Raw genomic sequence first — 12,214 nt, 5'->3', positions numbered from 1 at the left:
TCCCCTTCTGACTTAGCAGCTGGAGGAAGCTCTCCATGCTGTCGGCTCTGCTCTGTACTGTGCTGTAGCTACACACAGCACAGGCATTTATTGGCCAAACTGTCGGTCCCATTGGGCTGATATCAACAATTTTCTTTATATCGGTACCGATCCAATATCACACCAATGTATCAGTGCACCTCTAATACACACACACACACACACACACACACACACATATACACTTACACATATACATACACATATATAAAGTTTGTACTACAAAAAAGTAGGTGTCAAAGTGCTGCTCAAAAACATAATTTTCAGAAATTTCTTCATGAGTTGAATAATCAGACTTGCTGCTGATTTCCATTTCTGGTCCTAAAATTCCTTAAAATAGCTGACTCAAATTCTGAGGCAAATTTGGATTATTCCACATAAAGGTATTATTAAACTCATTGGCCGTGTATTTACTGGAAAAAGCACTCATGGCTGACCAAAATCGTCAACCTGAGTCCCCTCTGAAAGAACATACAGTTACATCTGAACACTGTCTAGAGAGGCTAGAAAAGACCAAAACTGTGTTCAACTTCCATTACAGGAAGCGTATTAGGATGTAATAAGTAATTGGCAAAAATTCCCACCCATAAAACTTGAATGTTTTGAGGCTATCTTGAGGCCTTTTGTCTAACACCGCTTTGTTTTTTTTTAAAAAAAGGGGTGTATCTTTGTAGGGGTGCACCAATAGAGATTTTTGAGGCCGATACTGACAGCTGATTTCTAAGGATGTATATCAGCCAATACTGATCCGATTTCCGATACCAGCTCAGCAGCTTGAAGAACAGTGTCCAGCTTGTAAGTCTGGTGTGGTGGAAGGGGAGGGAGAAGGGAAGGAGCATGGGGGGCAGATCAAGACTGCCATGGTGAGGGAGGAGTGGGGCTGGGGCAAGCACTGCCCAGTTGGGTGTGGGGAAGGGGGGTGGCTGCTGCCACTGTGCAGCCAGAATCTGCTCATCCAGCAGCTCATCTGGCAGCTCCCACCGCTGTTTCCACCACTCACCTGGAGAGGACATTGGGGGAGTGGGGAGGAGGCATGTGCCAGCGGATCTGCGTGGGGCAGGCTCTCTGGTGGGGCGGGGCTGTACTTGGGGCAGGTGATGGTGGCGCTGGGAGGGGGAAGGGGTGAATTATGGGGTGGCTGCAGAACCACCCACCATAGCCTCCTTTCAGTGCCACTGCCACCTGCCCCAAGCAGAGCCTCACCCCATCCTGCCAGAAAGAGCCCACCCTGCCCCACTCTGCGCAGATCTGGGGGCACCCCGCTCCCCTCCCTTGCACTCCTGGACAAGCAGCGGGAGTAGTGGTGGGGGCCGCTGGACAAGCGCCAGACGAGCAGCTCCCGGATTAGCAGCGTGCAGCGGTGAGAGCGGTCCCCCCTCCCCCCGGATGAGCCACAGCTCCATCCTGCACCGAGCCTAGTCTGGCTGGGCAGCGCTTGCCCCAGCCCCACTCCTCCCTCGCTGCGGAGGCCTTGACTGTCCTCTCCACTTCCCTTCCCCCTTACCTCTGCCCTCCCCTTCTACCACAACCGACTTACCAGCTGCACACAGCTCTCTAAGCTGCCATGCTGTGCCCCTCACCACCTACATGCTGTGCTGTGGCTGCAGGCATGCACAGGTATTTATCAGCCAAATTATCGGCCATATCAGGCTGATTTCTGGTACAGACAATTTTATTAATATCGATGCCAATTCAATATTGGACCAATGTATCAGTACACCTCTATATCTTTGTTTCCAGTAGACTCTCTTTGTATCAGTATATGCTGAGTTACGAGTACTGTGTTACAAGGATATGATGCCATATAACTCAATTTGCCTCTTTTTGATTTCACTGTCAGGGTTCTGTATAAAAATCAATTCCCTGGTTTCCTCTGTATAGTCAGTCACTTTCCCTTCTTGTCTGTGTGAGCCCTTCAAACAGTAACTGACACATGAAAAACATTTTAAAATAGGGGGAAAATGTCATCATAAAATAACAAAAACTGGGAAACAAGGTAGAAGGGATTTTATTTCTCCCACAACAAAAATAAGAGACACGTTTCTGTTTTTCCATTCCTCCCCACACACAAGCATAGATACATGGAAATCATTTTTTCCTCTCCCTCTTTTATATCTGGTCATTCTTAAGGTTTTTACTGAACATTTTAGATCCTGCTCATAAAGAAAATAATGGTAACAAAGGTAGTTTGGGATCCTGGTACTAAAATTACAATAATTTGAAAAAAAAATCACCTACTGTTCTCTTGGAAACAATTTTTTAAAATCAATCTACAGCACTGGGAAGTGAAAAATGCATGTCCATAAAGTTTTCGGTTTGCTGACAAGCGAAACATCATGATGTTGCTGTGTGACATGAATGGCAAACAACTTATGCTGTGAAATGGCTTGCAAAAGTAAAATCCTGCTCTGAAAATCCCTCTGAAATGAGATTGCTAGCAGATAGCTTTTCAGGTAATACATTTTAAAAGTTGGAGAGCTTTTTATGTAGAATGTGATGGTTATTGACCGATTTGCTGCTTAGAGGTTTTTCATTATATGTACTGTACTTATTGCTTGGGAAGAATTTTGGAAAAAATGCAAACAAACAGTCTCTTGTCATCATGACACAAAATCCTGCCTTAAGTAACACAACAAGATTTAAAAGAAAAGTATTTTTAAGCTATCTGGTTGATGTAATTATCAATGGGAAAAAATTATAATACCACACTGCAACTTCAAGAGGTTCCTCATTCTTTGAATATTATTTTTGAAGCCCTTCATTCATTTCTGAAATGCTTCTTTGGCTGTGCAGCATTTGGAGTGTTTCAAACAGCACATCTGTCTAGGAACTTGGAAATTTTAGTCCGAGTGGCTGGGTCTAAACGAGATGCGGACTGTGCAGTAGCGTCACGTGGCGCTATGCTGTGATGCAATGCCAGTGCACAGTCAGCATCACAATAAAGCCATTCGATGGTGCTACTCTGCAGTAACATGGGTTACTGCGCAGTCATTTAGTACTTGTTTACTTGTTTTGTTCAGCAAATTAAGATGCACATTTTTCTATTATAATAAAAACTGCACTACCACTTTTTCCTCCTTTACAATACAGCTTCAGAAAATACTTTCTAAATGTGCTTTCTAAATACTTTCTACTATTGTAAATATTCTTCCAAAATAAAAACAGATCATTCTAGTTTTTCATTTAAAAGAGCAGAAGTGCAGGTTAAGGATGTTACACTCTGGCAATCAATACACATATAAAACACAAAGGCAATTGGGTCATAAACCTATAGGAGTTGTTTGTGATGGGTACATTTAAATATATGGGTTTTTTTTTAAACATGGAAGCAAGAAATAATATGCTCAAAGTACACATTAAAATACTGAGAGAATCAGTTTTCCTGCCATTCCCTCTGAAGCAAAGCAAAATTTGCAAAACTAGCTCATGTTAACAAATTATCAAAGATAAAGAACAGATGCTGTTTTGTGCTCAGTGAAAATGTTAGGGAAACAGGCAAGATTAAATTGAATTCTGGCAGTCTGCAGCTGAATATATAATGTTTTCTTTGTAATGGTTCTAGCAATAAGAGCAGACTTGCACACAAACACATAAGAAGTTTTTATTTTGTCAATTAATTCATTAACCCATTAAGAAGCCAGGAACCAGGGCCCTGATCCTACAATCAGATTTGCAGCTTTGTACCTATGATAAGCCCAGTGAAGTCAGTGAAACTGCAAGGTTGTATGGGCTGGCATTAATGGGTCCAAAGGCAGGATCATGCCCCAAAGTGCCAATTTTACACATCCTGTATACCTGGAATTTCCTTTCCCCTAAAGAACAAATCATACTTGTCTTATTCCAATTGCCTTAGTGAAGTCACTATAACTACATGAACAAGAGAGATGAACAGGAAAGTGACCCTTAGGCATATTGTAAATACTTTTTTTTTAAATAAGTTGAGTGATAGCCCTGAAGAGAAGCAGATAGACAGTTAATGGCATATTAACACTATCTCCATGCTGCACCCAGGAATGCCACCATGAAACATGTTCTATCACTTCATTTCTACTCTCTCCACTTGCTCCTACTTTCAGGAGTGTGCCAATGCAGCTGCCTTAGAGCCATCCTGTGCTTGTGTCCAGACCAATTCTCTGGCTCCACTTGCCTACCAGCATACACTAAGGACTGCTTTGATACAGCCACTCCATCTTAATGTTGTGCACATGGAACAGGAATGAACTGGTGGAATAAGCTTTGCAGCAGCACTTCTTTGCCCAGCACAGAAGCTTGCATAGACAGCTTGCATAGAAGACAGGACTGCAAAACTATTACAGTCTATGTATCAAGATAAATCTACAGGTCAAATGTAAAGATATAGTATTTTATTATGACACCACAATTAAAGGATGCTGCATTTATTTTTTTTTAAGAAAAAGATTCAGTAAAAATGTATTGCCTTGGTCAATTCATATTTGAATGTTTCCAATCCACTTAATTTGCAGAGGTTACTAAATCAACAAGCCATGAAGCTGTTTAAAAGAACTTCCACTTCTAAGCATGCTACTTTTCTAGTAAGATCAAGCACCTCATCAGTCCAATGCAGCTGTCTGCTTCACCTGTATATACCCTTGGGGTTGGTTTGTAAACCCTCATCCTTCATGAGTGCTAAAGAACTTAATCCTATGGATCATTTGGGTTCTACTTTATTAAATTTTCCTTTTCAAGTTCTACAAATCACCTGAAAGTCAAATGTTTTGTGAAAGATTTGAGTTTCACAGCAGAATTTATAGTTCAAGTGCAATTTAAAAAAATGTACCTCAACTAAAGTTTCAGTATCAAGGTAGGCAATAATTTATTTTATTAAAAAACATCATATCACTAAATTTTGTAAATAAAAGCAATCCACATTTAAAAAAAATCAAAAGCCATTCAAATTAAATTTCAGATATATGTCTTAGAACGTGCACAGACGTTCACACTCCCAGAAGAAACCATCCTGTGAGTGATTTAACTATGGTTATTCCTGAGTTATTCTTCTCCTGGAGTGGCCATTTTTGCTCTGGGAAAAAAGTCCTGAACATTTGTCCTTGTTGTTCCTCCTGGGAGAGCAGCTACTCTTCCAGGAGAAACTGAATGTCTGTACATGGCTGTAGCATATCTCTAAAATGCAGTATGGAGCCTCAAAAGAAGTATGGTCAGATGGCCTAATAGCTACTGTTTATAGATGTTTGCCCAGTACTTACTGATTGGTACCAAGAACAAGGCAAATTAGGATCTTGAAATATTCATGACCAAATTCAGTAAAACCGCTGATAAATTTCCATACAACAGATTCCTACTCAATGGTATGCACTGGACAAGTTTTTTTTAATTCATTTTATTCATAAATATCAAACAAAGGGCTATTCGCTGTTGACATCTCATGTCACATATTCAGAGTCTGAATTCACTTAAATAGATATGCAAAAGAAACACTCACTAAATAATTTTCATCCTGGAAAGCATAGTGCAACGTTGTGATCCACTGGTTGTCTCCATTCACTAGTACATCCCTCTCTTCTCGGAAACAGGCCGTCTGAATTGGAGGAAAATGTATTTCAGTTACAATATAGTGCCATAGCGTCATAAACAAGAAATGTATTTCAGGATATGGCAACCATTTATTTAGAGCGGCACTACAAGTTATATTTGTCCCCCTTCAATACAAGTCATTAATACACATGCCTGACATATTAAGAGCATGATGCCAGCAGTATGACAGCATTTCATGTCATCTTACAGTACAATTCAATTGCACTTCCCAGTTAGAGTTCTTGTAGTGAAGGCAGAGGGAAAAAAAAAGATTCTTTTTGTTTTTATATCACTCGTCAAAATCTGTCATCAATACCTGTGCATACAGAATTCAAGTCATACTATTGGAACTGAAGGTGGAAGTTATCACCCTACATGTGTGCAGTGTCTTCTGTGATTGTTAAAACTAAGAAACTGTATGTGTTTCCTTCTGAAAGCTTATTTTCAAGATGTATAATTTATCCAAAAATTACAGTGGCAGTTGTGCAAGAGTTTTACCATACATTATTTCATAAGGCTGACTTATATATAGCAGGAAAATATTGTCAAAGTTCTAATTAAAGCCAATTTTAAAAAGACAGTTCACATTATATATGTATATGTATATTAATACAAATAAATATACAGTAAAAGCTCTGTCACCTGGCATCCATGGGGAATGAGGGGTGTTGGTTAATCAAATGTACTGGTTATCTGAGAGTTATCTCCAGCCCAGTGGGTTGGAGGCATCTTTGCCTGTTCGGCCGCTGCCCCTCCTGCTGCGTCTGGTGCTCCAGGGCTTTCACTCCCTGGCGTCAGTGTGCCAGGGGACAGGGAGTGGGGCCCCATGCAGGCTGTTTTGCCCTGGGCTGTGGTCCATGAGGAAGAAGCAGGACTCGGCTCACAGCAGCAAAACCAGAAATGCCACAGTGGGACAGATGCTGGTTAATAGAGCATTCCAGATGGTAAAGTGCCAGATAACACAGCTTTTACTGTATATACATTCATACTATGACATTCATCCTACTGCTTCTGAAATTCACAAGATTGGGGCTCGAGTATTATGGCCTTGATTCACAATACTGTTAATCCAGCTTACAATGGTATTCATATTTGCACATATAATTTTTTAAATAAAAGCAACTGCCAATTATTCCCATCTACTCTTCAATCTAGCAATTGCAAACCTTGTTTTATCTTTTTTGGCATCATTTTTGAAAGGAAGGAGAACACGGAGTTGTTCCAGTCATAGTAGAAGTGGGTAAAAAAAAAAAAAAAGATAACAAAGAGGATATGTCAGAAACAGCTTGAAATGCAAAATGGACGGAAGCAGAAGTAGATTAGTCACTAGTGTAAAGATCACTGTTGAAACCTTGAACACTGTTGATCGCTGAGATCATGCAGTGACAAGCTATAAAACAGCAATAATAGACTAAAGATGGAAACTTCTGGGACCCTGAAAAAGACTGGAAAGGGGAACAGAAGATAAGGGATGACTGGGGAGGAAGAAAAACCGCAGTATACTGTTGTAAAAAGCCAAAGAGGATAAAGTATTGCTATGGGGAATCAATGCTGTCAAAAGCAGTAAGCAAGTAAGTGTATGGAGTGGAGGCCATTAAATGCATCCAGGAAAGGCACTGGCCATCTTAAAGCAGTTTTGATGACCTGGGGAGGAAGGATACCAAATGGAACAGGATCCAAGAAGGAAAGTGTAAGAAGGAATTGAGACAATGGTTAAAAATGATATATTACAATAATTCAGGGATGAAGGGCAGAAGAGAGGGGTGATAACTGAAGAAGTCAATAGGTATTTTTTGGTTTTGATGAGAAAAGCAGGATACACTTCGGTTTGGAAGTGTGTAAAAAGAGAGAAGAGTAGCTGGATGGCATCAGGGGGCAAATGGAGAGTTAGAGGTAAAGTATATCCATGCTTCATCTGTTAAAACCATGCTCCTTGTCTGCTTGTGTAAGAGAGAAGCTGTGTTCTTAAAAATCAAACTTTTTCATATTATTTTTTCCAACTTAATTTCTCAAAAAAAGCCAAATACCACAATCTGAGTTCCAATTCCAGGATGGTTATTGTTGGCAGTGAGATTTGGAGAGTGGAGAATGAAGAGTGCAACTTAATGATTTTTGTGCCTATCTGAATTATGAACATCCAAAAAAAACCCCCAAAAACTTGTTTTGACCAGTAAAGTGAGCAAGTGTGACACAGAGTTCAGAAACAAGAAACACTTAATTCTTATATTTAAATAGTAACATTATACAAAGGGGAACAGAAATAAGTGAAACCGGGTTAATTAATATAATGCGCTGTCCAATAAACAACAACCCTCAATGAAGCTGGAATGAGTAATGATTGGCTTTTCTGGATTTTAGAGGGTTTGTTTTTTTGTTGGGTTTGTTTTTTTTTTTGGCTTGTTTGTATTTTAAATCCTGCCAGAAATCTGAGAAACAAACTATGAACTTTTGCTGTTTTCACCAACACGACATGAAAATTACTGCACATTATTACACAGATGCATAGTACTGGTTACTACAGAGAACCTATATCATTCCATTTGTTTGTGCCAATTTATTTGACAAAAATTCACAGAATATCATGAATTCCTCGAGCACCAAAAACACCCACTCCTGGGCAGTTTGCCTGGAGCTGGCAGCAAAAGCTTTTACCACAGTAGATCACATTTGAAACTTTAATAGCCTAGCAGAGAAAGCAGGAGACACTCTCTTCCTAGCACCATTATGTCTCAGGTTCCCACTCTTCTTAAACAATTTGTTTTCTTCTTGGATCCTCAGTACATTTTCCTGTGGATTAAACTCTTCCTAATCCACTCTGAAAGCCTCTGGATTTCTCTATTAGTTTTGATGGAAGATGTCAAATCATTTAAACTGCTTTGAAACTCCCAACCTATACATGTTCAAGGTAAATGTTTAAAACGTTTATTTTTGTACATATAAAACTGCTTTGAGCTACAGTGACCTCTGGGTTCCCTCCTGTCTGGCTGGGACAAACACTACATAGGGGGTGCCTCTCCTGAGCTTGTCTGGTCAGACTAATTTGCACTTTACTACTTTGAACTGCCTGGCCCCTAACTCCATGACCAGCTCCTCTTGGGCTATAAATCCCTCCTTTTCCCATAGCAGTATGCATTTCTAGGGCTTTTTGACACTACTACTGAATTATGTAGGGCCATAAGTGAATAATGGGGCTTGCTGCATGATAAATGAAGCACCGCACAAGCAAAAAGCCCTTGAGTGTGGGTATCTGCACTCATAGTTGAGCAAAACACAAACAGGAAGCAGATTTGAGTCTAAAAACAGAGTAAGAGATACTCTGTTTCCTCTTTCAGGATACAATGGAAGTGCAGTAAGATAACTTAAAATCAGACTGAAGACCCAAGAACTGGTGATTGGTTTGACTGCTAGTTTTGGTGCGTATATTATCAAACTGATGATAACGCATGTTAATTTCAGAATTATGTTGCTTTTATATGTAAGGCACATCTTTTGTCCACATACAGATCATAAACAGAAGGTCTCTAAAGGATTTGGCTCTTTTGTATCTAATCTAACTCCACATCCCTTAACCACCTACTTTTAAATAAATCCAAAAGTTTTGTTTTAGTTATAGTGATACTATACACAATTCTAGAATGTGCTGTAATACAAATGAAGTCACATACATTAATTCAATGGCATTTTTTACCTTCCCTTTTTTTCATCTTAACATTTATATTCTGACGCTACCTAAAACTTGAAACCAATGGTTGACAAGTAAGGTGGATGCGAATTCCGTAGTGCTTCTAGAGAGCATTTCCAAAATCAAAATAAGCCCAACTACTGATTCATGTACATCCTGTACCTTTTATGAAAATTGTATCACATTAAAAGAACATAAATTGTTATGCAGTCATTTGACAAATCATGAGTATTTATCTGGAAATGTGAAATAATTAATAAAATACTGTACAATCTTGTATTGAATTCAGCATTAGGGAAATTACAGTGTGCAAGGCATTTCATTATTTAAGTAATATTGAACAAATCAAAACCAGGAATAAAATTCCATTCTATTTTTAAATATACCCTCATTGAGCCAATTTCAAAACTGTACTTCCATTAAAATAAAGTTATAAATAGTTTTGAAAGATTTTTCTCTATGTAATATATTTAAAATACCCTTCCCACGGGTCCAGTTGGGTTTCTTGAGGTCTGCATAGTTAGTCTAAAAAGGAATTACTGTTATTTTTCCACTTGTTTAGTGACCCATGGGCATTAAATGGAAAAAGAACCATCTGGAATTAAAATACATTACATAGCATGAACACTGACACCCTAAATACTTGCAAATAATTGTTCTTTTCCATTTTTACTGTATGTGCCTGTTATTATTATAATAATACATTTTGGCAGGATCCGTAATGAGGTACACGAACACCAAAGTAGGTTCAAAGATGGAAGTCAGGAGAAGGTAGCCCATACAGAAGATTCTAAAACAAAATTTAGATTGTGAAGTCAAACACTGAACTAGTAGATTTATGGTTGGTTGGTCTTTGTAACATTCTTTCTGCTTTCTTGGGCATCCAGTCTCTGAATGAAGTAGGGGTCTTGGGGAAAATAAAAGTATATGATCATACAGTTAAAAATTATAAGGCATATACTCAGGGGACCAATTTAAGGTTACACAGACAACTGTAAATCTGGCATTTCTTAATCTATGAGTACTTGACTTTGCAACTTTTAAAACATAATACAGTTTTCTATATATGATTTCCCAATTGTTTTAAAGGTAAAAAAACAACCAAACTCAATTCTCTTACACAGAACAGTAATCACCTCCCCAGGTTCTGAATCCTGGGTCTTCAGTGCAGTAGCACATCTTCTACCCATTGTGACACAAGAAGAAAGAATGAGATTCACAAAAAAATTTAGATGCCTAAATTCAAAAAAATCCAATTCACAAAAATGTTTCTAAAGCTATTTAGGCACCAAAGAACACCTTGGCACTTAGGTCTTCTGGTGAAAGCTGATGATGACATAAATCCAGGTGGAACAGAATCACACCTAGGCACCTACATCCAGTTAGCTGCTCAATAAATTGGACAGAATCTGGCTCTGTGTCCATATGCACTTACACTTGTGGTGAGGCTGCCAATTTTTTTTCACAAAAGCCTAGAACCGTGGTTTTCAACCTGTGGTCCATGGACCACTGTGAGTCTGAAGACTTATTTTTAAGGGGTCCACAAAAGATGATTATGATCAATCAAAAGTATGTGAATACCTACACTTACATTTCAAAGGGGTTCACATCTCCATTCAAAATTTCCAAAGGGATTTGCATCTCCATTCAAAATTTTTTAGGGGTCTGCAAATGCAGAAAGGGTGAAAACCACTGGCTTCAGCAGACAGAGAACTAGACTAAGAAGTGCACTTGACCAGGAAATGGGAGACCCAGGTATGAAACCCTTCTCAGCATGAGGAGACTCAAACCACCCACATCTCCTGTTTGCCAGGAGAGAAGCCTTCTCACTGAGAGGTGGGCCAAGTTGGTCGGAGGGCACCTCTACCTCTCATGCTGAAAATGGGCCAGAAACAATCATGGAGTCAGAAAAAGAAAAGAGAAAGTACAAGCACAAGAATGCCTTCTGTGAGAAGGGCACTTCTCTGGGAGGGGGTCGTAGGTTGTAGCCCCCAGTTCTAAAATGGCTTAGGTACTTTGCAGTAATAGTCGGTGGGGGGGAAACAAAAACATATTTTCTCACATATAACATGCACTTTTTCACCCAAAATCAGCAGGGAAAAATAAGGGTGTACATTATATGCAAGGAAAAGGGATCTCCATGGGTCCAGAAATTTGGTGGGAAGCATGGGTGGTGGTGGTTGGAGACTCCCTTCAGCAGGGGACGGAGGCATCCATCTGCCAACCTGACCTGTTGTCTTGGGAAGTTTGCTGCTTGCCTGGAGCCTGAATCCAAGACGTCATGGAGGCATTACTGAGACTCATCCAACCCTCTGACTATTACCCCATGCTGCTCATCCACATGGGCACCAATGATACTGCCAAGGGAAACCCTGAGCAGATCAAAAGTGACTACAGGGCTCTGGGTACAAGGGTGAAGGAGATGGAGGCTCAGGTGGTATTCTCTTTGATCCTTCCAGACAAGGAAAAGAGCCCAGGCAGGAGCAGGTGCATCCTGAGATCAATGCCTGGCTGCGCAGGTGGTGTCACCAGCAAGGCTTTGGCTTCTTTGACCATGGGATGATGTTCCAATTAGAAGGATTGCTAGGAAGAGCTGGGATCCACCTGATGAAGAGAGGGATGAGCATCTTTACAGAAAAGCTTGCTAACCTAGTGAGGAGGGCTTTAAACTAGGTTCACTGGTGGATGGAGACCCAAGACCTGAGGTAACTGGGAAGTAGGTGCCCTGGAGGAAGAGCAAGCAGGACAGGGCAACAGTGGAGGTGCTCTCATACTTCCTGGGAAATTAGGGTAATCAACTAGTTACCTCAGGTGCCTGAACACAAATGCAGAGCCTGGGAAACAAGCAGGAAGAATTGGAAGTCCTTGCACAGTCACAGGACTATGATGTGATTGGAGTAACAGAGACTTGGTGGGATAGTTTGCATGACTGGGGCACTG

General features: G+C 40.1%; 1 protein-coding gene across 4 annotated transcripts in view; it reads right to left on the bottom strand.

Annotated features, from left to right (window-relative positions):
• The window catches only part of CDC42BPA (CDC42 binding protein kinase alpha), a 349,488-nt gene that overhangs the window by 184,662 nt on the left and 152,612 nt on the right, over nt 1–12,214 (bottom strand). For all 4 annotated transcript variants that reach the window (XM_014598104.3, XM_019483101.2, XM_014598103.3 and 1 more), the window contains exon 4: nt 5,501–5,596. In XM_014598104.3, coding sequence (XP_014453590.2) covers nt 5,501–5,596 — 96 coding nt within the window. The remainder of the gene's footprint in view (nt 1–5,500; nt 5,597–12,214) is intronic.

Source organism: Alligator mississippiensis, chromosome 1 (assembly GCF_030867095.1).
Source record: "Alligator mississippiensis isolate rAllMis1 chromosome 1, rAllMis1, whole genome shotgun sequence".
Lineage (NCBI taxonomy): Eukaryota > Metazoa > Chordata > Crocodylia > Alligatoridae > Alligator > Alligator mississippiensis.
Note: the sequence above shows the minus strand (reverse complement) of the source record. Positions and strands in the feature narration are given on the sequence as shown.